Source organism: Talaromyces amestolkiae, assembly GCF_001896365.1.
Source record: "Talaromyces amestolkiae strain CIB chromosome Unknown scaffold15.1, whole genome shotgun sequence".
In the NCBI taxonomy this organism is placed as follows: domain Eukaryota; kingdom Fungi; phylum Ascomycota; class Eurotiomycetes; order Eurotiales; family Trichocomaceae; genus Talaromyces; species Talaromyces amestolkiae.
In genome coordinates this window covers 59,595-82,924 of record NW_024468051.1, presented here as the reverse complement: position 1 = coordinate 82,924, position 23,330 = coordinate 59,595, and the positions used below count along the sequence as shown (strand labels likewise).

At 47.1% G+C, this 23,330-nt stretch overlaps 8 protein-coding genes across 8 annotated transcripts; 5 read left to right on the top strand and 3 right to left on the bottom strand.

Moving 5' to 3' along the window:
- Window positions 1-592: 592 nt before the first annotated feature.
- BHQ10_007276 (uncharacterized protein) lies at window positions 593-1,024 on the top strand (the record flags this gene model as incomplete). The annotated part of the gene is made up of 2 exons (XM_040879954.1): window positions 593-595; window positions 689-1,024. The coding sequence occupies 2 exons, from the start codon at window positions 593-595 to the stop codon at window positions 1,022-1,024; spliced, it is 339 nt and encodes a 112-aa protein (XP_040735780.1).
- An 891-nt stretch (window positions 1,025-1,915) lies between these two features.
- Window positions 1,916-3,783, top strand: BHQ10_007275 (uncharacterized protein; the record flags this gene model as incomplete). The annotated part of the gene is made up of 6 exons (XM_040879953.1): window positions 1,916-1,964; window positions 2,025-2,048; window positions 2,097-2,125; window positions 2,176-2,694; window positions 2,748-3,201; window positions 3,596-3,783. 6 exons carry the CDS (start codon window positions 1,916-1,918, stop codon window positions 3,781-3,783), a joined length of 1,263 nt encoding a protein of 420 aa, XP_040735779.1.
- Window positions 3,784-4,270: 487 nt separating this feature from the next.
- BHQ10_007274 (uncharacterized protein) lies at window positions 4,271-6,683 on the bottom strand (the record flags this gene model as incomplete). The annotated part of the gene is made up of 3 exons (XM_040879952.1): window positions 4,271-4,327; window positions 4,379-5,754; window positions 5,807-6,683. 3 exons carry the CDS (start codon window positions 6,681-6,683, stop codon window positions 4,271-4,273), a joined length of 2,310 nt encoding a protein of 769 aa, XP_040735778.1.
- An 824-nt stretch (window positions 6,684-7,507) lies between these two features.
- Window positions 7,508-9,017, bottom strand: BHQ10_007273 (uncharacterized protein; the record flags this gene model as incomplete). The annotated part of the gene is made up of 2 exons (XM_040879951.1): window positions 7,508-7,757; window positions 7,813-9,017. The coding sequence occupies 2 exons, from the start codon at window positions 9,015-9,017 to the stop codon at window positions 7,508-7,510; spliced, it is 1,455 nt and encodes a 484-aa protein (XP_040735777.1).
- Window positions 9,018-9,848: 831 nt separating this feature from the next.
- On the bottom strand, window positions 9,849-13,234 carry BHQ10_007272 (uncharacterized protein; the record flags this gene model as incomplete). The annotated part of the gene is made up of 2 exons (XM_040879950.1): window positions 9,849-11,204; window positions 11,261-13,234. 2 exons carry the CDS (start codon window positions 13,232-13,234, stop codon window positions 9,849-9,851), a joined length of 3,330 nt encoding a protein of 1,109 aa, XP_040735776.1.
- A 3,383-nt stretch (window positions 13,235-16,617) lies between these two features.
- On the top strand, window positions 16,618-17,805 carry BHQ10_007271 (uncharacterized protein; the record flags this gene model as incomplete). Its single annotated transcript, XM_040879949.1, has 2 exons — window positions 16,618-17,218; window positions 17,279-17,805. The coding sequence occupies 2 exons, from the start codon at window positions 16,618-16,620 to the stop codon at window positions 17,803-17,805; spliced, it is 1,128 nt and encodes a 375-aa protein (XP_040735775.1).
- A 710-nt stretch (window positions 17,806-18,515) lies between these two features.
- BHQ10_007270 (uncharacterized protein) lies at window positions 18,516-19,858 on the top strand (the record flags this gene model as incomplete). Its single annotated transcript, XM_040879948.1, has 3 exons — window positions 18,516-18,663; window positions 18,793-18,799; window positions 18,865-19,858. The coding sequence occupies 3 exons, from the start codon at window positions 18,516-18,518 to the stop codon at window positions 19,856-19,858; spliced, it is 1,149 nt and encodes a 382-aa protein (XP_040735774.1).
- A 1,472-nt stretch (window positions 19,859-21,330) lies between these two features.
- On the top strand, window positions 21,331-23,298 carry BHQ10_007269 (uncharacterized protein; the record flags this gene model as incomplete). The annotated part of the gene is made up of 3 exons (XM_040879946.1): window positions 21,331-21,364; window positions 21,429-21,873; window positions 21,927-23,298. 3 exons carry the CDS (start codon window positions 21,331-21,333, stop codon window positions 23,296-23,298), a joined length of 1,851 nt encoding a protein of 616 aa, XP_040735773.1.
- Between the last annotated feature and the right edge of the window lie 32 nt (window positions 23,299-23,330).

The following is a 23,330-nucleotide window of genomic DNA, read 5'->3' as shown; positions in this document are numbered from 1 at the left end:
AAGATACGAAGATGTTCAAAAGAAGATGGTACCACAAGAAAACTGGAAATTATCATAGTGCAAATTACTCACGGAAAGTGATTTACACCTATTGAACCCATCAACGGAGGGTACATATGTACCTATTGATTGTTCTATTGCGACAGCGAAGCAAATTGGCAATCTGAGTACCTACATAAACGTCAGGGATGCATGCTGGCGAACGAAAGTATGACATTGTATACCTTGACTCTTAAGGATGTTAAAATTATAACCCAAATACCGAACCGACTCTAGGGAAACGTATAATCCATTGGAACATGTTTGTGAGACAGACAAATAGTATGTTATGTAAATTCAGTATGATTTTTTAAAAAAAAAAGTATTTTTTGACCTTCAGAAATATCGTTGGAACTTTTGAAGGTTTAGCCGCTTCCGAGGCAACATCAATGAGGCACCAATCACAGACTCCGACCAAGACGGTCTAAACAGCTCGAACATGCAACACACTTCAACCACTTCTGATGATTATCAATCCTCTTCTTTTGCCTTCACACCCCCAAATCAAGTTTTTGATATTTGACTGAGTTGAGTTCTTGCAATCAACGACACAATGGTGCGTCCTTGCTGACTGTCTCTTTTGTCACTTTGAGTGATATCATTGACAACTTCAACGCCGCTAACTAATGACATATGACATACTGCACAGGTCTCCCAAGACTTCACCATAACCTCTGCCGGCGCCCTTTCAGCCCTCACCTCTCTCGGCGGCATCATTGGCTACGCACGAACCGGCTCCATCCCCTCCATCGCCGCCGGCCTATCTGTCGGCGCTCTGTACCTCTTGAGCCTCTTCCGCCTCCGCAACAACCAGCCATACGCCGAGGAGATTGGTCTGCTCGCCTCGACGGTTCTCGCGGGATCATCTGTGCCTCGTGCGTTGAGGCTGAGGAAGCCAGTGCCCATTGCGCTTAGTGTGATTGCGACGTATGGATTGGTGATTTTTGGATTGGCGTTTCGCGATAAGAGGGCTGCGAGGGTCTAGATGGCAGAAAGCATTGGAGTGAGTTGATGTGAATAATTGAATTTGCGTGTTGGATAGTGCTATAATGCTACTCCGCTCTTCGTCTTCAATCAGCCATCGGTAGATACTCGCTGAGATCAGTAGTAGGTTCCATCGAGTCAGTAGTATATCTCACCTGCAGAACAATACGACCAAACGACTGAGCGACTGCGGCCATACAATTTCCAACACTGTTCAACAAGCACGAACCCTGAAAGTCTGGTCCCCACTCCATCTACAACAATGTTCCCCTTTCAGTAACCAATGTAAACCCTAGCAGAGGCTGCAAACCAGAACTCGCAAACGTCAGAGCGGGAATGCTTAGTCCAGTCGATCGATGCTAACAGCACTTTCGTCTAGACCTGTCTCTTTGCCATGCTAAGTTAGGGTTGCGGCGTCACAAGGACAGTGCCATACATGATACGATGCAATACTAGCCTATCACTGACTCACTCGCACGTACGCCGCATTTAATTCTGCGCAAGATCGAAGTACTATACATCGGATTTTATTCCGAGTATCAAAACAATACTCAAAGAGGTAACGCAATACATAGGATCAGCGCAAAATCTCTTACCGCCACCTGATCAAAATACGTCAAATACGCCCGTCGTATTTGGAAAACCCCACTTCTGCGAAATTAATACGAACTGTGACATTGACCTTTCTATCACGATGTTTTACTTTTCCTTCTTCTCTTTTCTTGTTAATGCTATTGTTATTGCTCGCTTGATGGTGCAAGCTTCTTGTTATTGTTGATACTTCTATTGCTCCTATATATACATTCGTTCTTTGGTTCCTCTCCTGGATACCGTTCTAATGCATCTGTATACAAAACCTAATTCAGACCGAGGTTGATTTCATGAAATTAAGATGTTGCGCAAAGAACCCAAGCTGCCCGCTAAGCAGCTGACGATACTAGGTAAATGGGCACATATTTGAAAATCCCCATGTCTAGTCAAGCCGTTAACATGCAAGCTAGCAATATGTCGTTTCGCGGAACCTGGTAAGTGAGGATGCACCAGAAACGAGGACAAGATCTAATGAACCAAAGTGGTATATACATCGGTTCTACCATATCTGGTATGTCTCCCTACAATTCCATACGGCCACTGATATCTGACCGCGAACAGCCCGAAATGATGGAAAGCGTCGGCGTGCACAAAAACGAAATCGCAAAATGGGTCGGCATCTCCTCCGCCATCGTCGCCGGCTGCCAGTGTATCATGGCCGTCCCTTGGGGCACATTATCCGACCGCATTGGACGCAAATACTCGATCCTGCTGGGTCTCACATCAACCATGTTTTTCAGTCTTGTCTTTGGATTCTCGCAATCGCTCACAACGTTACTTGTCTCCCGAGCGTTTCTGGGGCTTATGAATGGTAACGTCGGCATTATTAGGACTATGGTTGCTGAACTCGTGCGCGAGAAGGAACTTCAACCGCTGGCGTTTAGTATGATGCCGTTGGTCTGGTCGATTGGTAGTATTTTTGGACCGGCGTTTGGAGGTGCACTGGCCAATCCGGCTGTTAAGCATCCCCAGATTTTTGGGAATTGGGAGATTTTTAAGAAATATCCCTTTGCGTTGCCGAATATTCTGTCGGCGATTCTGTTTGTTGTGGGTATCATGACGGGTTTTTTGTTTCTTGAGGTAGGTTCATCGGGTCGCGAATAAGTGTGGTGGCCATGGTTGACATATTGTAGGAAACCCTGGAGAGTCGAAAGCATAAACTTGACTATGGTCTGGTTCTGGGGCAGACGTTGACGCAGTCATGTTCCTCGAAAAGATCAAAACCGCATCACCGAAAGATCCACACTTCAGTAAATGAACGAACTGGCCTTCTCGCCTCGGACGAAGAGAGCGCCGCTCACGAAGAAAGAAATAACACAATACCAACCTCAAAAGCCACGACCTATGGTACTAATAACGACAGCCCAGATTATGACATTATCGAACCCAAAAAGAAGACTTCTAGCAAATTCAAAACCATCTTCACCCCACAGTCGACCCTCACCCTGATAGTTTATGGCATGTTAGCAATGCACAGCATGGGCTTCGACTCCCTCTTCCCCGTATTCCTATACCACCCCAAACAAGACTTGACCAACAATCCAGACGTCCAACTCCCCTTCAAATTTACCAGTGGCTTCGGACTCGGTAAGCCCCCTCTCCTCTCTATCAACAGCAGTATATTAACGAAGTGAATGCAGGTTCCCAAACGATAGGCATCCTCTACACCCTTAATGGCATAATCGGCATGTTGTGCAATTCATCTTCTTCCCTTTCTGTGCGCAGCGGTACGGCGTCCTGCGCTGCTTTCAGGCTGTTGCTCTCTGCTTCCCGTTCATATACTTCATCACGCCTTTTCTCGTCCTTGTGCCGGAGTCTATGAGCATGATAATCGTGTATTTGCTGCTGATGCTCAAGATGATTCTCGGAATGTTTGCGTTTCCTTGTACCACCATCTTGCTCACGAATACGGMGTCCAGTCTTAAGATTTTGGGGACGTTAAATGGTGTCGGCGTGAGTGTAAGTGCGATTGGACGCGCAGTTGGACCCGCACTGGTTGGTGAAGCGTTTACGGTGGGCGTGAAGTTGGGGTATGTCATTATTCCGTGGTGGATTTTGACGGCGCTCACGGTTGTGGCGGCCATTCCAGTGTTTTGGATTCAGGAGACGGATGGGTTCGCGCCGGATGATGAGGGGGTGGATGACGATGATGATGAACGATCGCAATAATTGAAAAGAAACGTGATTTATGGGGTACGAGAAATGAGGACCCGGAACCAGAATGATATCTATCGGAAGATTGCATGGTGCACGGCGTTTTTTTCAATATTGACTTATGGAAAAGTGTGTTTTGCATCGTTCTGCCTATTCTTGATACAATTTGTTGCGACATTATGTATATAGAGAGCATTTACAGCATATAATAACTATAATTGATGAGACCTAGGTATGCAAAGTATGTCTCAATATTGCTTGTAAAACGGACATCTGACTTATACTCAAGCTACCATCTATATTTTCCAATATCATCACCAGACTTGTATGATGATTCAGTAACCGTCCGCTAGTGGACGTTTCGTATATACCCGTGGACAGGAAGACTCAATACCAATCTGTCAAAAATTTGAGACGTCATCTATAATCCACGGTGTAATTTCCTTATAATCCACAGATCTTATATACTGCGGTATCTTTTGCAGTCGACAACTGACATGGCCTATTCAAGCAGCTTAGTCGCCACACCAAGTCGTTCCTGGATAATCTCACTCCATCTCTGCAACAACATTAGCTGTAATCTTTTATTAAAGGGAAGGAAAGGACTTACCACAGCGTTTGTAACATTACCCGCATCCAAACTCTCAACCAGACCAGGATAGGTCGCTCCAGCATACCCAGTCCAAAGACCCGGAGCAAAGACAACATGCTTAAACCAGCTTCGTCCATCCAAGCCAGCTTCATACAGGAACTTTCTTTCCAAAGTCTTGTACTTTGTGTTGATAGCGCGCACCTTGAACCATAGCTGTAGCTTTTTCCACCAGTGGTACCACGGCTCCTCTTGATCTAGCTCAGATTCAACCTTGGCAGCATATGCGTCGAATTCTACTGCAGCATCGTAGAAATCGGCAATTGATCGCTCCAAAGGTCCAAAGCTGAAATGAGTCTTTTTTGGGAGATTGTCGGCGTGTGATCTGATGTTGTTAACATACTTCTGCAAATTAATGGCATAGTCCGTAGCATTGAAGCCCAAGACAGGTTTCTCGGAGAAGTAGGCCCCAAGCAAGGAGAAAATCTTGGCAGTGGTAACGTGGTACTTCCAGCCAGGGTCACCAAAGCGTTTAATCCAGTCAAAGCTGTCGTAGTTGGAATGGTAATGGTAGACCGCACTCGTTTTTCCACCTTTAAATCCAAAGGAGACACTAGGCACGCCAGCAAATTCCTGGAAAGCGGTATAGTCACTTCCACTACCAAGCGAAGAAATGTGGCCGCCCCAGGCATCTAAAACTGACTGACCCTTGACCGTCTGGTTTGGTGACTGGACTGTCCTCGTGACTTCGTGAACGGCCTTATTGAGTAGAGGGCTGCCGCTGACATCAAATATAGGACCACTTGACGCCACATCGACATTGAGATAGACCGCATTTGCGACTGTGAGCCATGGCAATTGCTCTTCCACCCACTCGGTAGAACCAACTAGACCATACTCCTCGCCATCCCAGCTGGCAAAGACAATCGTCCTGAGAGGCTTCCATCCTGCCTTGAGAGCCTCACCAAAGCTTCTCACAMCCTCGTTGAGAGCTGCCGAGCCACTGTTGGGATCACCGGCACCACCTGCGACCCAGGCGTCACGATGGTTTCCTAAAATGACCACCTCATCCAGAATAGTGCCCTTGATAACACCAATGACATTCCACAGAGGAGTTGTGACGTAGTCTTGAAGATTGTGCAGGTTGATAACCACGTCATCCGGAGTAGGTCCAATGTTGTAGTCAACACCCTTATGAGCTAAGCCGCCGCCTTGCCAGAAGTCATTGAAATCAGCTGCCTTGGGACCGTGGCCATTTAGAGCTTTGAGAAGTGGCAAGGCGTCGGTGTATGAGATGGGGAGAGATGGAATCGACGGGATGGAGTGTTCTGGAGGCTGTCGCTCGACGCCTGGCTTCGATGCATACCCGGGAGTGGTTGGGTCACCTGGTGCAATGCCTTGAAAATACGATGTTAGTCTTTGTACATCGGGTGGAATTGGCACACATACTGAGAAACTGAACGCTGCCCCTTTGAACTGCACTTGGATTCCTAGCAGGTCCAGCAGGATATGCCTCATACCCATTCAACTCGGTAATATCGCCATCTTCCTGGGGATCTGAATAGATGATCACACCCACGGCACCCAGATCTTGCGCACGCTTTACCTTGAGACCGCGGAAGATACCGCCATATTTGACAATCACGATCTTGCCCTCAACAGAGATGCCTGCATCAACCAGATCCTGGTAGTCCTGAAATGTACCAAAGTTTGCATATACGAACGGCGCAGTAACGTTTCCAGAAGCCGAGTAGCCATGGAACGTCGGGATACGGTCTGGCAGACCACTTGTACCATCCTCATCCAAAACATCCTCCTCTAGACTCGCCTCGTAAGCGACTTCATAGTCATCTTCACCCTTCTTATTCAAGAGCGCGAGACGGTGGTCTAGCGGATAATTAATATAAACATCGTAGGTGGCAATCGTTGTGTCCTCGACACCAAACTCCTTCCACTTTTCCTGGGTCCAAAGCACCTGCGAGAAATTGGCGCCAGCCAAGTGTGGACCAGCCGTATAGTATTTACTCCACTCTTCAATCTTCTCTGCTGTAGGGGTCTCGTGTAAAAGTGCGCGCAGCTCTGCATTGGACAGACCGTTTCCATGTGGCCATGATTGAGGGTAGGGCTTGGACCATGGACCGTACACCCATGGAGCACCGTCCTCGCGCGATAAAAGCTTAATTGGTAAGAGGAATAGTGTCACTGCAATAAGAAGTACAAGACATAGGATGGCGGTGCATGTGCGACGGAGGGTATGATGAGGATATCGGTGTCGCCTGGGAGCAGTTTGCACCACGAGAAGCGGAGTTGTCTCCGATAGAGGCATGTTGAGGTCTGCCTTTTCCTTCATAGTTTCGTTTTTGAACCTTGAGAGTCTATCTCAAGGATGACTTTGCTCACACCTGCAAATACCTGGATTATCGAAGAACAATCCAGCTACATCAGATGTGTGCGATGTTGGAGATTATAAAGAAGTTGCGGGGGACGTCGTAGGATGATCAGATCAGACAAGATAAGAGCGCCGTGACGTGATGGATCCGCCCGAGCACCGATTAGGAAGGTCGTACCGTAATTTACGAATGTTGATCTCGGCTTGCTACGTAATACTAGCGAAATGCTTTGTAATGTATAACATACGCGTATCATACGGTAACCAACATTCTTGACGACTAAACACTTCGTACTTGTTTGCGAACTTGATATATCAATTGTGAGTCATTGGAAATTAATTACATTGGAGCTAGCAAGGTTCCGTACTCCGAAGGGGACACGGAATTTATATAGTTACAAAGGTAGMCTCTTCCCGCCACAGCGTTTCTAGCAAGGCCAGTCCTAACACCTAGCCCTAAGCTCTAGTGACGAGATACCCGGTATGTTGGTGGTGACTGCTCTCGTACGCCCGTACACCTTGGTACAAATTCGAAAGATCTATAGCTCTTGATAACTAACTGGAAAGCAAATGATAGCGAGATAGTGATATTGTAAAGCCTGCTTTTACACGGATGGAAGCTATGCAGGCTCATTGCGCTGCCGAGACTTAGACAAATCCGTCATAAAACATGCCTTTTAGCTAACATATACTTCGATATATAGTGCCCTTTACGTAGGGATAGGTTCTCTCCTCATCAATAATCATGCCCCTTAACATCTTCAGTTTTCTGCCACATGGATCTGATCCTGTTCTGCTGGATTGAGTCTTAATCCAATCTCAGTGCTTTCCCTCAGGATTTGCCGAGCGTCCTGACTGTCGACCTTCATATCTTCTTTGATTAAAAGGACGGTCAATTCTGGGACAAGCACAGCTTGCGCATATGCAGCTGCTCCCGCGGCTTTGACGACCTTGTCCGTAGCCGCTAGTTGACGGAGCTTGCCGGAGTATTTTGACGTTATAAAGTTCAACCTAGACACATGTTAGCTTGAAAATTTGATTGTATTGCAGTTGTAGCGGAACTAACATTTTATTTGCCCCTTGAGGACCGTAATAACCGCACGACAACCCTTCTATACTATCGCCCTCCAAGTCAAACTTGAAGACTTTGGCTTGTCCATCACTCAAAGTGCTCTCAAAACGACCGCGGAAAAACGTCGAAGGGTTAGGTACTAGAAGGCGTTCAAGTTCTGAAAGATGTTCTTGAATTCGCTTGTCGAACACATCCCAATCAATCGTGGGATATTTGTTATCCGTCCAATCCTTCTCTGCCGTATTCATCTTGTGACTTTCACAAAAGAGACGATCGTCTTTTAAACGTCGATTTGGCCTTAGAAGATATTCGCGTAGTATTTCTGGGTTGACAGGGGCGTTGCAGTTGGGGCAAAGCGACTGGTCTATTTTCGCGGGTGCATTTTGCATGTACTCATCATCATCTGCTGATAATAACGAAGCCAATTCAGACGGCGGCGAGCTGAGTGATGATAAGTCATCAAAATCGAAATCGAAGTCTGCGGCAGTGTATGCAGAACTGGGGGCGCTTGTGGTAGACTGCCCTGGAGGTTCCTTGAAATGGCTGACCGACAATGGCATATTGTCAGATGGGTCCTCCTTAAGGGGCGCAGGCATACGGAATATAGTGTCTTTTTTTTTCTTGGAGCCATTGGCAGTCGATCCTCTAGTCTTTTTTTGCGACTTGCGAGGGCTTGCAATGGTGATCTTTTTTGGATTCTTGAAGTTTTCGAAACTTTCAAATTTCCTGTCCTTCAAATATACTTCCTGGGGCATTTGGAATACGGCAGGKTTGTTCCCACTGGATTTGTTCCCGTATCCCTGACTGCTGCTCTTCTGTGATGATCTGATACCACCAAAGAAAGACCCGTCATCCTCCCTGGGTGTACTTGAAGAAGGCGGATTGCTCTTGTTCCCATCATCCCGCTTTCGTTTGCCCGCGCCTTTCTTGCTAATATCCTTTGCAACTTTCTGCTCAGCCTGTCGATCCTCTTCTTTCTTCCTCTCTTCCTCTTCCTCTTCCTCTTGCTTCCTTAATCGTTCGCTATCGCTCTCCTCCTCACTAGAACTCAATGGCTCATCGTCGGTGGCAGGTTCCGCTTTTAGACTTTGGCTGGGTTCTTCTTTGGGTATTGCATCGTTCTGGGATCCTCGTGCTATAAATCTGCCACCAGCTCGCGTTAGTGGTGCTCCAGCTGTATGTCTCGAAAGAGGAGGCATCTTGCGGCCGTCTCAGATTGGATGGACCGAATAATACTTCTCAGGTGATGGTGAGAGTACGGTGGGGTATAAGCTGATATTATATCGCGAGCGTAGTCGATAAGTGAGGCTGTGTTGGAATAGTCGCTTGTCGTATCTCTGATCGGAACAATTGCTTCCGTTCTGAATCGGGCCACAAATTGAATCCCTCGAACAATTCAAGGAGCGCTCTATGTCTTCGTTGAGAGTTCAGTGAGCTGGCCCGTCAAGTGTTAACTAGGCAGCATTCCCGCGAAGTCTGGTTACCCATGTGACAAGCCTTCAGGGACTCATCAATTGATCATAAGCATGTTTATTTTTAGGCGTCAAAGCAGACATAAGTATAGCGTATGCTCAACAAGGATTCGCGAAGCTTTGCACAGCAATTATAACGCAGTAGGAGCATCACAGCTCGGAGACGCGTCTGCCGCGTTCCTTCCTTGCGCGCTCCGCTTATCTTCACGTGTTTCTTATCTTTGCAAATACCGATGCCCCGTAGTATGAGACATCACCAAGTTACAGTAGATATATTAGAAATATTACATGGCAGAAATAAATTATGCACACGGAGTCACTGGCTCTATTGTGTGTCTAGTGTTAGGGAAACAAATGTAAACAGATTCATAGACGCCTCTCATCTCTAATGCTCGATAACCGCTACTTCGCCAACAAACCTAGGTAGAACACAGCACGAAGAAAGGAATATCAAAGTATTAGTATGCAAGAAGCGAGGTAATGATATATAAATAGAATAAGAATAAGAATCAGACCGTAAAGTGCAATGCAATGCAAGTTTAAAATGTCTCTCTTCTCTCACTCAAAAGTCATATGAATCTCACCCTCGTTGTGATTCGTACCTTCGGCCCAAGCATTGTGTCCAAAATCGACTGGCGTTGTTGCAGCGGAATGTAGTGGCGGCCGACTCATCGAGGAGATGTCTTGGTCGTGGAGTCTGTTATTACTATTGTTATTATAATTATATTCATTATCGAAGGTTGAGGCGCCGAGGGGGGTTATTGTCGTCGATGTATTATGGTATGCCGTGTCGAAAGTCAGTTGAACATCTTCTTCTGGATCGTAATCGTGTTTATTGGGGGAATCGTCATGCTTTGCTTTCGAATCACTGCTCGCTGGTGCAGGGTAAGAAAGTTCGGGGGTATTCTTTGTGGTGGATGGGAGACTATCGGATAAAGTACGAGCGTCATTTTCACTTTTGGATGGTCGTAATTCAGGTCGATCAGGGTTATTGTTATTCAAATCTAACTTGATCGGAGGCAGAGTCGACTCGAGTTGCTTGACCTCAATTTGCTCTGACGCTAGTTCTGCTCTGATGGCGTCAATATCAAAGAGGACACTATCGCGTCCCGACGACGAGTTTGGCGAATCGGGGTGTGGCACAAGACCTGGCTGATCGGGATCGTAAGTTTCCCAGCCTTTCTTTTTCGCCAAAGTTGATTTCTTAAAAAGACCGAATCTTTTCTTGTCTGGTTTCTGCTCCGCTTCTCTGCGTGCTTCGTCAATCTCACGAATGAGCTCTCGCTGTCGCTCCGCATGATTCTCCGGATCCGGGTCCTCGATCTCAGCAAACTCGTCGCTTAGCACCTCCCAGCCAACTTCACGTAATAACCGGGGCATCGCTGCACGGTAATTCATGTGTCCGCTCACCAGGTCCGTAACGTCAAAGTTCTCCATGCCCGGAACGTCGAGAACAGGAGCAAGACCTGCCACACGCATGATACCTCCGCTGGTAGCTCTGAATAGGTAACCAAGAATCCAGTCGTTAGACGAATAGCCATTCACGAATCTGCCGACTACGACGCTTCGCACTTTCAGATATTCGTCCTTGTTGGCCACAATTGGCGAACCGAACATATAAACATTCTGAACCAAGCCGTAAGCTCCTTTTTTGGCAAGCTCTTTGAGACAGGAAAAGATTACTCGTGAGCCAAGAGAGAAGCCGAGAAGTGTAATGGGTCTTTTCCCAAGATTGCGACTCATTATAGAATCTGCAAGAATTAGGCCGGCAGCATTGGCTCGCACCAAAGAGACATTCCAAGGATTATCAATGAGATAAGCAAGTTTGGTAAGGACAATGGGGAGTTGTAAAGCTCCCATTAACGCTGTTAGAATAGTGCTACCGAGAACTTGCTGTAAACCTTGAGTAAGAGCCTGTATATAATGTTAGCAGTCTTTTACTTTGCAGCGTAACGAAATGTATCGTATACCTCTGTCGCCAGAATGTTAATGGTAGAACCCATACTCTGCAGCATTTCCGGCTCCCAGACGACCGAGTAAAGATCGCCCATTATTGGATCGACCGTACTGAAAGGCAGTCGAACGTCATCGACTTTACCCGTCATCCATCCGGAAACAGTGACGATCAAATTGACTCGTTGATTGTTGTGAAGTGGGCGATATTCAAAAGTTTGAACGGCACCCGTTCGACGATGTGAAGCCTTTAGACCTGAATAAGTACCCGTGAGTGTCGCACCAGAAGCAATCAATGCTGTACCACCGGCTCCTCCCAGAAAAGCACCCGTTCCAGAAATTCCAATAGTCGTAAAACCAGCTGCCAGACCAGCACCGATGACCGGTGCTAGCAAACCTGCCGACAGACCAATAACCAATCCACCGCCAACAGTAGCCAGGCCCATTATCACGTACTTGGACTTCAGTGCCCTTTTACGTCGCTGCTCCATATGCTCCGATTCATCCCAAGTCTCCTTCTCGGCGGCTTGCTCCATTTCGAGCGCATCAATGACTTTCTTTTCAAACCGACAAATTTGCATCCAGGAGATTTTCATTGCCTCGCCTACCTGTTCGAGCAGGTAGCGCGAGCGGGCATCATAATTTGCTTCCGAAATAAGAACAAGAAATAAGTCACAGAGTACGGTCCATCGGAGGTCAATTTCTATATTCGCTGATTTGGGCATCTGAGAAGGTGTCTGGACCGCCGGCACTTCGCCGGCTTCCGCACCGTAAGCTGGAGGAGATTGAGTTTCCTCATAAGCTGGAGGCGAGTTCAATGGCGGAGAGTTGTTTTGCTTTTCGCTCGCAGGACTCGGTGGGTTCGGAGATGGAGTACCAAGTGATGAGCGCCCTTCTTCCGCCATTGGGTTCTTGACCCGAGAATTCTTCATCAAAGGATCGACAAGATCTGCTGCCTGGACTCCATGCTCAGCAAGTTGTTCAATCATGACTTGCTCTGCGGAATCAATATCCATATGGGCGAACAAACGTATCATCACCCCTTGGCTCCATTTCTTCATTGAGTCCACGGCTTCTTGCAAAGCCTTTTTGGAAGCCTTTGTTGTAGGAATCTTTTCCATGTCACTGGTCATTTTGTAGATGGCGAGGCGCACAACGCCAACATAAGCAATACGTTGACTCTCACTGAGAAGGTCCTTTGTGGCCTGTAATTGGCTGAGAGGATCGCGAGTATCGTCGTCAATACCGGCCGAGGTTCCATGACTTTCCTTGAAAAGATAGCCCGTATCCTCGTCCATACTAGTTACAGAATGAACATCGTCGTCGAACTGCACACGCGTATAGCCGCGACTGACGGCTCCAGACTTCATGTAGTCATCATCGTCTAGTTTCGAACCTTTTGCGACTAATCTGCCGTAGTCATCATAATAGTCCATCTCGCCAAGGGCGGGCATGGCTTTCCAGTCTCCCTCTCCATCACTTTCTTCGTCCGAATGTTGTTCGGTGAGTTTCTGGTGGGACCAGTCGGAAGCACCTGTCGAGTCATGTTTCGCGTGCGTACGCTTCTCTTCTTTGACATCTGTCGATTGTCGTTGCACTGGTGATTCTTCCACAGAGTCTTTATTATTATGCGATTCAGAACCACTATGACTATCAATCATGACGCCTAGCCCGGCAAGCGGAGCGGGAGCCTGAGCTTCAATCCTCTCGGTACCGTCCTCCCCCTTGTTTGTTTCCTGGCTCGTTTCGGCATGGTTACTCGTCGTCACTGGATGGTCTTGAGATTGAGGCGGAATATTGTCAGTGGAAGATGGTGCTTCCGAAGCGTCGTGAAATACTGGCGAGGCAGGATCGGAGTTTTCTGAATTGTTTCCCTCCTTCTTTGGTCGTATGGGTAACCCAAAGTCGTCCACTTCCACCTGGGTATCACCACCGCTCTGCTGAGGGATTGTGTTTGTATCAGGTACCGTGCCTGACTGTCCCGAAGACATGATAATGTTTCACAGATTGTGCAGACTAGGATCAGTTCTCAGACTTCGCACTGCCGGGAAATTATTCGTACAGGTGTCGTTAATGGACGATGTCTCTCGGAGCAACCCATCCGCGCGAACCCAACAGCGACATACAATCCGAGCTTTGCAGAGTACGAGGATACAAATTAGCGAAGTTTTAATATTTCCCGTCAGCTTGCTCAATATACCCGGCGTCTATTAATTGTAGAGTCGTGGTCGGCGGGGAGTCACGAGCGGAGACCGCATGAGACGGACAGGGCGGAGAACGTAGGTCGAGCTTAACGAACACGGCGGACAAAGGTCATAGGATCGTGGTCGATTTCTTCGCTAATGCTCACAGCTTAAAGGTCACCAGTGTGCCTGTTCCCTTTAGCTGAGTGTTGCGACGAAGGTGCGACAGAGGTAGTCGCATTGGAGAAAAGGAGTTGGACTTGCCGTGGGGAAGTCAATTTGTATGGCCAACTTGCTGCTGGCTTTCTGATTGGCCCAATTTTCGGACTTTATACACCTCAGCATTGAGCTTGACAATTCATCGCCTTCTATTCCCTTAAAAGATTTGACGATACGTATATTTATACAAGGTATAAAGTTAGCTCGCTGACTGTATATCCCAAAAAATTCCAAAATCTCTAAGAAATGTGGTGATGACGACTGATCTGCAAAGGAAGTGGCTGCCTTAGGCCCGTTTCCTCGACTGGGGTTAGGGTTATAGGCTATCTCTTGGCTATATTCCTCATGTGTGAGTTATTATATCTTCCATTGGCTACATGATGGCTGCCATACATCTATAATAGCTCTAGGTTGGCGATGATAACGATCAAGCCCCAGAAAGGCTATCAAGTACCTTATCATTGCCACATGCTATCCAAGAATTCAAGAAGATAGAAAACCAAGAGACAAAAGCGATTCGACTTGGCTGTGATATTTAGGACCCAGTTCATTCTTCATATCGGCTGCTGTTTGAGTCATGTTAAGGGCAGGCCGGGAAAGTCTTTGAAACAGCGGAGAAGCCCGTGTGTCGAGGATGACGAACGAGTAGAGATAAAATGGAAGCCCTAATCATCATTCGAAGATCACCACACATCGACCTGCTTATCTTCGAGAAGATAAGAGGTGTGGGAAAGGTAAAGAATTGTATGCATTGAAGTACAAGGCAAATCGTCTATTTTAATTTTCCATTGTGTCTTTTCTGTAGCTACTTTCGAAATATTGTAATCTAACAGCCTGAATCACAGGAGAGTTCTTACAGAAATCACAGAACATACCATCTCATGCTGGGGCCTTGAATTGTGGTCAAGAAGACTACAAACCCTGCTCCACCATAGTAGCCATACAAATCAACATCCCAAAATCATCTAACCTCTCACACCATTCAGATATATCTTTATGAGACTCAAGGTTTGCAGCCTTTCCGTCGCCCACTGTCGAAGCTTGTAGCGAAGACATTAAATCCTGCATTCTCAGTACACTTTCTTGCGACTTTCTACCAAGGAAACGTTTGTATTGTTTTGCCCACTCCTGGTTCGATGCACTTGACCATAGATCTCGTGAAGATGGCAGCGGCACGCGAGTATATCCATATAGACATTCGGTTCGCTGGGTTTCTGTAGCCGCGACGGCAATTCCGGAGAGTAACTCAATTCCATACAGCAGACAGTATGATCTACAATGTATGTTAGGACCATGTAACCACGGAAGCTTGAGCTCAACGATGGAAGTTGGACGAACCTCTTTATACTTTCCTTCAGTACCCAATTCATGCGCATTTGGCGAACATCGCGAGAGAGTTCGAGGGGTGACTCATAATCAGAGAGTATGTATAATTGTTTCCCGATCTCCTGCTCACCCGAGGTTTGTTAATCTCAATCTGGTTTTACATTGACTTGTCCTATCTTGTGAGAGACCTACACCACAATTTTTTAGCATAGAGTGCACCACCCCGCTGTGCTGCTTATTACAAATCAGAGACGACGTCCCTTCTCCCTGCACTATGATGTATATGAAAGTAGCTTGAAATGCAGCCAAAAGTGTTTCTACATCATAAGCCATATGCTAATCGACCTGTCAATGTGGAAGCTATGAACTGCAAGGGAAAGGGGAATTACCTCACGATGCAAACGACAATGCTCCTCGTATATCTTCCCCTTCACAAATGCACTACTTGCATCGGTCTTGGTGAAGAACATGTGCATGAGACTTGCGCATATTGCCAACGGCTCCGGTAGACAAGAATGTATACCGGCATCGGAGATACAGTCTTGTACCGATTGATCTCTCAAGACACATTGTGGGTGAATGAAATGAGGAAGATTTACACGGATCATCATTTCTGGATAACCCTTTATCTGGCCTCGAAGGATTTTGTGTGTCAGGGTTTTTGCTGCTGTGGTAGTAGTACTTGAATGTTTCGGAAGATGATTCCTCGGTTCGAGGGTTCCCCTGGTGAGGGAGGATGAATTTGGAGATATTGACCTTAGGTTTGCAGTCGAAGGACTGATTCGAAATAATGCTCCATTGATGGAAGTGTCGTTCGGGTTGAGTGCCGGTACAAACCCTGATAAGCTGTTGGTTATACTACTGTCCCAAAGAAGCGGAGAAGCCTGAAGCGTTCCGGACGTCTCATTTTCATGATTGGAATTCAAGTTCGTATCAACGAGAGATGAATTTAATAGACCACTATTCCCTTCAACTTCATTCCAATCAATGAGCTCGGTAGGCCGAAGCAAATCGCCCACAGACGTGGCATTAGCAATGTTATCTGAGAGATGAAATGATGCATCATGCGTGTACTGTTGAGTAGATGGACGGAGATTGTTCCGGTATCTGAATCTCAACGTAGGGTAATGGCAGGGTAGTCTGCGATCCACACAACGTGAACACGGAGAGGCAAGCGAACATCGGGCCTTGGCTGACCGACATTGCTGGCAAGCTTTCCTGCGTGTATTTGGCATTATTTCCGCTTTACTCCTAGATCCACAGAGTGACTAGGGGATTTGAAAGCAGCAAGCAGGATTGACCATGAAATGCTTCAACGGAGAGTGTGGTTTGTCATCAGCAGAAATGAAATCCGCGGCGATTCAGCCAATCAGAAGCTCGCATTCTCCGTCACTTTGGAGAGTCCGCGGCGTATGCAACAACTACTCAATGATGGAATGATTTGCGATCGTTGCGCTGAGATCCTAATTTCGGCCGAAATTGTTTGCTGAACGATGAGCGGATGGATGTAGCTGAAGATTTTTTCTGGCACAACCTCAAAGAGACGATGGTTATAAAGGAGGATTCCTCCTCCGGAACATGAATTTTCCTAAGATACTCATACTCACAGGGCATCATAAGTATCTAGAATACGCTCAAAAACAACCATGGCACCTATCCGCGTCGGCCTTATCGGCCTGTCTTCAAGCAAACCAGATAGCATGACAGTAGGCGCCTGGGCTCATCTAGCTCACCTCCCATATCTACTATCTTCACCAGACTACGAAATTGTTGCACTCGCAAACTCATCTCAAGAGGCAGCTGAGAAGGCCATCAAAGTATACAATCTMCCAGCCACAACCAAGGCATACGGCAGTCCAGAAGAGATTGCTAAAGACCCCGATGTTGATCTCATCGTCATCAGTGTTGTGGTTATGAAGCACTATCAACTCGCCAAACCGGCGCTACTAGCTAAGAAAAACGTCTTTGTCGAATGGCCTCTGGGAGCTAGTCTTGCTGAGTCTGAGGAATTGGCGGCATTGGCAAAAGAGAATGGTGTCAGGACTATAGTCGGATTGCAGGCGCGCGCAGATCCGCTCGTGGATAAGCTGAAGGAGTTATTGGAATCAGGCCAAATAGGTAACATAACGAGCAGTTCTGTTTTGGGACCTATGAGCGGCTTGCCGACGGACTCTTGGTTTGATGGTGGCGAGTATTATTTGGACATGAAGAACGGTGGTAATAATTTCATGATATTTTTCGGTCATTGTAAGTTATTGTATGAAGATGATCCAGTGTCGTGCCATATGCTTATATCAAAGTGCACAGTCTTCGACTCCTTTACACAAGTCCTTGGCGAATTCGTCGAACCGCATTCTATCCTCAAAGCCGCCCGAACCAAGATTGCGATTCGGGGTAGCGATGGTAGTATCAAAGTACCTGAGTACCCTAAGAACACTCCTGACCATATCCTGGTCCAAGGGGTGCTCAAGGACAGCGGCGCAGTAGCTTCGATCTGCTCCAGAGATCTCATGCATACCGTGGATGGCATCGGCCTTCGATGGTTGATCACAGGCACCAAGGGCGAGATAGAGGTTACCGCACCGGAAGGACAATGGCAAATGTCAGATCCAGGAAGAAAGCTGCGACTCAAAATTGGTCAAAATGAAACTGTCGAGGTCCCCTATGCAAATAATGCGGACAAGAGCTATCTCGAGCGGCTGAGCATCAATGTTACTGGAGTGTATGAGGCGTTCTTGAAAGATGATCAATCACACTATGCGACTTTTGATTCGGCGTTGAGGACCCATGTCTTGTTGGATGAGATTTTGAAGAGATCTGGATTCAATGCCTGAATAGGTAGTTGAATAATTCGCTGTCAACTGGTCTCCCTTGGTATACCTAGGCACCTACATAGATAGATACCTCTATTCCTATAATTTGTGTTCCATGGTATGAAAACGAGCATTCTATACCTAGCCCAGGAGGTAGATAGACATATTATAGTTTGTTTTGTCAACTGATTTTTTGGATATGGGAAAACATGGCAGCTAAGGCAATCTGTTATGATGCCATCCAGACGCATAACAAAGCCCTAACCCTAAGCCCCTAAAATAGAATCACTTTTCATCCGCCAGCGATGGGTGTACTATGTAGGGTGTTCGGTCATTGGACTCTGGCTTTGAAAATTATATGCCGATGTATTACGTCGTCGGCCTCGTACAATCATGAAACACTGGCCGAAAATCAAGCATTCGCACGGACTGGGGCTGTACAAAAACAGCAAAGTCTCCCGAGGAACATGATCGACAGAACAAATCATAGCGCTCAAGTGGGTTTAGTATACGCGGCTCTCGTGGCTTGTCTCAAGCATTAGTGCATATTTGCGAACGAATGTGACTGCCTTGGTGACATTCTTCTTATCTATCTGATTAATCGATGAATATCAAGACATTGATCTCCTTGCCTGACATGAGCAAACATGTACTTATGTTCTTACATTCTACATTCAATGTTTCTGCTCTCGTCAACTGCAACCTAGTATCATTGACAATCACCGACAACCATGTCCGCCGAGGATGGAATTCCCCTTCGATCGATCAACGATGATGATTCCCTTGACGAATTCTCGGACTATGAATCGCAGCCTCTGAACGGGCGACGCAATTACCAACCACCCGCAAAACCATCAATCAAGTCTAAATTAGTATCATGTTCGTCTCGAATTCCAAGCTATTGCACTTCATTGACACAATGTCGACATGCGTATTGCAACGCGCACCCCCGATCATCCCGAGCGATAATCTGCCGATACATTCAACGACCGTTCTGGGGACTTGTAGTACTATTGTGAGTACCTAGCAGTATGCTAATCCCCTCAATAATGTTTATTAATCCTATAATGTTGTTGGTAGAGGACTGCTGAACGTTCTCCATATCGGCGTGAACTGTATATTCTTCCTCTTTCCCGATGATTTCGACGATCGACTTGATGCGTGGCTTTTCCCTAATCACCAATTGTCCCTATCTCCACACTGGGATAGGCACGGAGTTCCTCTCAGCAGATGCCACTCTCATAACGACTACTGGCGCGATGTCCCGCTCAAATCCGCACTTCTTGCTGGCTGCATCGGTGTTGAGGCAGATATCTGGTTGTCAGATCATGATCTGCTTGTCGGCCACAATCCGTTTGTGCTTAACCGCGACGAGAGTCTGCGAATATTGTATCTCAATCCATTACTGGACATCCTACATCAACGCAATACCCGGACAAATCTGCTGAATTTGCCGGACACCTTTCACACCAATGTTCCGATGGCGGGAGTTTTCGCCTCGGATCCAGCGCAGACTTTGGTCTTACTAATTGATTTCAAGACGGACGGCGACAAGCTTTGGCCATACGTGATGGAACAATTGGAACCTCTGCGTGAGGCTGGCTATTTGACGTTTTTCAACGGGACTAGTCTTAACGAAAGACCCATCACCGTTGTCGCCTCGGGCGATGCACCGCTGCGCCGAGTAATAGGAAATGACACCTACCGCGACATTTTTTATGATGCCCCGTTAGATAAATTGACACTGTCACCGACACCTAGCCAAGATCTGTTATCACCAGACTACGACTTTTCGAACAGCTACTACGCCTCAGTGAACTTCGGGAAAACAATCGGTGGTCTCCATCGAAATAGGTTCTCGCAAGATCAGTTGACATTGATTCGTGCGCAGATCGAGGCAGCTCATAGACGTGGCCTCAAGGTTCGCTATTGGGGCACGCCGAGCTGGCCTAGAGGGCTGCGCAATCACGTATGGCATGTGCTGGTGCGTGAAGGGGTGGATATTGTCAATGTGGATGATTTGAGAGAGGCGACGAGACAGGATTGGCGCAAGCATCGAAGTTGGCTTCTCTGAACATAATTATACCTTGGGAACAACATATGTACACGAAACTTTTATTCGATACGGAGGGTCTCTAGCGTTGACGGGTCATTGGGGCTGAAAAGCTTCCAAGTTTGTGTTGATAAGTCTGCTTGGCATGCTCCGTATACATGTATTTAGGGAACTATAGAAAGATCATTTCTCATTCACCACTGATCCAAGTTTATGGATTATCTCTGTAGAACAATGTCCTCAAGCGTACAGGACAGACCCTAACTCTATCCATGACAGCTAAGTAAGCTATGTGGATGATAATTCCAGAATCCCGTCAAGCGGCGTACCGCCTCGCGGACTCAGGCTGGCCCATTTTTACGAAATCTGACTGCCTTTGGGGTTCTGTGCTCGGGAGTTTCAAGGGATCACCTTTCTTCATTGGACAACCCATGAATGGAAACACGATATGCAATGTCGTGATATTTGAAGCGGTTACTTTGGAGTCGGCCTTACCATTGAAAACATGGAGCCGCATTCAGTACCAAGGTATCCGTGGATTCACAAGCCTTGAGATGGCTCAGATACTTGCCAAGGAAGAACCGAAAGTCATGACACAGTAGGCAACTGGGAAACATCCAAACCGAGGCTTAGTTCTCGTATTGAGACTTCTCGTATTTGTACTGATGGAAGATAAGCGGCACCCTCCGAAGAGCCTCATTCTTGAAACCATGAACCATGGAAACCGCTGCACGTGGTCCCAGTTCGGAAATAATGGTAAACAAGCCGAACTCGGTAAAAAATGGTTACATGCGTCCTTCTGGACGATAAGAAGCAGCATAAATTTGTTGCATAAATCAATCTGATAATCGAATAATCGAGAAAAAGCCGTGAATAGCCGCTGCTTGCCGTCTGCTTGCCGTCTGCTTTCATCCTACTGAATCCTACGAGCTTCGGAGGATAATCGAAAAGTGTATTTCTTTGTTGAGACTCAAGGCTACTCTTGAGTGAATGTGCATTATATATCTACTTTATCAGTTAGCACGTCGCCAATTATTGCGCTGAAACAGAGATTCGCAAGGGAGGGATGACAATGACGTCGTATTCTCAGCTCGGGGAAGCTAGCGATGACTTCCTCTCCTCCGGATTGGACGTCCTTCGCTTCGACAAGCCTCGGTCGTTTATCATGAGCGAATGGCGTTGCAGATTATTGCTTTAGCTTGTCTTGGTCAATCAAACTACGTATGCGATCAGACACAAAGCATCATATTCATGGAGGCTCAACTGTCTTGGCCAGTGAGGCCGCCCCCATAACCCCGCAAGCCCTGTGGAAGAAAGACCTGTTGTGATTTGATGGAGTGGAAAGACTGTGGCAATGCAGATGAGGTGGGCCCTGAAGAGACGCATGTCATAAGAGGACAAAATCATTTCTGGCGTCAGTCCCCCATTCTCCAACTACAGTAAACATCCAATTACTACCTGTCTACACAATCAGATATCAACAACGACTGTCTATGCCCGCAACTATCCCAGTAATGAACGATACCGGTACGTTTCATCGTTCCATCACCCTGGATAGAGAATATTATGCTAATACGTGGTATTTGCACAGGCGTGGCGAACAACGTCACTGGCGTCGCCGGCGCCGGTTTACGACTCGCCCTGCTGCTAAACGCAGTAGCATGTCAGGTCGCAAACCTCGGCGTCGACATTCACAGCATCTCCAAAGGGATTGCGCTCTTCTCGACAAGTCTCAAACAGCTCGGCCAGAGCCTACAGGCCGAACACTCGGTACACACTCGAGAATGTATCGATACAGCGCATCAGATCAGCAATCAAGCTCGAGCGGTGTTTGAGGAGGTGGAGGATATGCTGGAAAGAGTTCAAAAGGCAGAAGTAGAGCCAGAACAAAAAGATGTTCCCGTACAGCAGAGGTTCAAGGACTGTTTCAAGAAGCAGCGCGTTACCTATTTGTTAGCACAGTTGGAATTGCTTAAGTTGAGTCTTATGGTGATGACACAGATACTGCATCTTGGGCGCTTGCAGGAGGTTAAGAGGTTAGTCTCAACTACCAACCCAGTATTACTTTGCACTAATTTTTGATGATCAGTGTCTTGAATACCCTCACCGACGAACTGATCGTCCAAGAACGAGCCGACGCTCAAAACATGCTCATCGTCAGGTACTGGTCCACCAAGAAACTCGACAGATTATACGAACTAGCTCGACAAGAAGCAAAAGAAGCTCCACGTCCAGCCGTCCGTTTCGACTCAAATGAGAAGAAAATAACGACTCCATCCAACAGTCCATCTTTGACAAAACTCCCAATCATCCCGCTGGGAGTTGAATCGTCACTCAACTCTATGGAGGAATCGCCAAGTGATATGCTCCGACTGACTCAGGAAGTTCTAGATGCGTTACTGATACGCTGGATTAGAGTTGAAGCCGGTCAGAGCGTGAGATCCATGCCACGGGCTTATGTATCGTCCGGAAGCGACAATGAGTTATCCGACGACGACAGTATCGATCACCCGACCCAAGGGTATTATATCGAAGGAGTAACCACAGACTGGCGAAAGCCTCACTCGCAGGAAGCTCGAACTCAGGCTGCACAATTACGGAAGATGTATTCCGATAAGCAGGCGCATGTCCACAGCGACTCTGATGGTTCTGAAGATTCGATTGTCAAGAGCGGAAAGCGTCAAGGCCATAGAAAAAGGCATCATAAAAGGGCGTACGCCAATAGCGAGTATGACGATATGCCGGAACAGGGGCAGATGGACAACAGTACAACTACCCCGACCACATCTCGACCATATTCCTACTCCACGACCAACACAGTCCCAGGCTCCGATGCCGAAAATCACTGGCGGCACGCAAGCGGCTCTTCAAAACCTCAACCTACCGTTCAGACTCAAACTCGACCAATTCCGGTCCCTCAGCCAATGACAAACAACTTGAGCGTGAACACCGGCGTACAACCAGAACGCCTAGCCACCTCGCAGCCAGGAGCAAGAGGTATACCATCGAGCCCATCAATACGCAACGCGCCGTACGCAAATGGCTCGTCTTTTTCTTCCTACTACAAGACACCCACAAATGGGTTTCCACCTACACCTTCAAGCTATACTCATCAACAATCATACTATTACCCTCCACAACAGCAACAGCAACAGCAACAGCAACAATACCGACAGTACGCTAACCCACCACCACCCAATTTCGTGCGAACCCTATCAGACAATACCCTTCACCCATCACAACAACAGCAATATCTCACGCCTCCAACCCAACAACACCGCCACCGATCATCACGCAACAACCGAACCTCAAAGGGGAGCAGCAGCGGCAGCGGCGGTACGCGTAGTCCGTCACCATACAACCGCCACAAAGACCTCAAACGAACGGCCATGCGCGGAATACTAGGTGCGAGTGCCATAGGCGGGTTTATGGATGCTTTGGAGGCTTTTAGTATTATCTGATCTTTTCTTTTGTATTGATTTTGTATCAGATA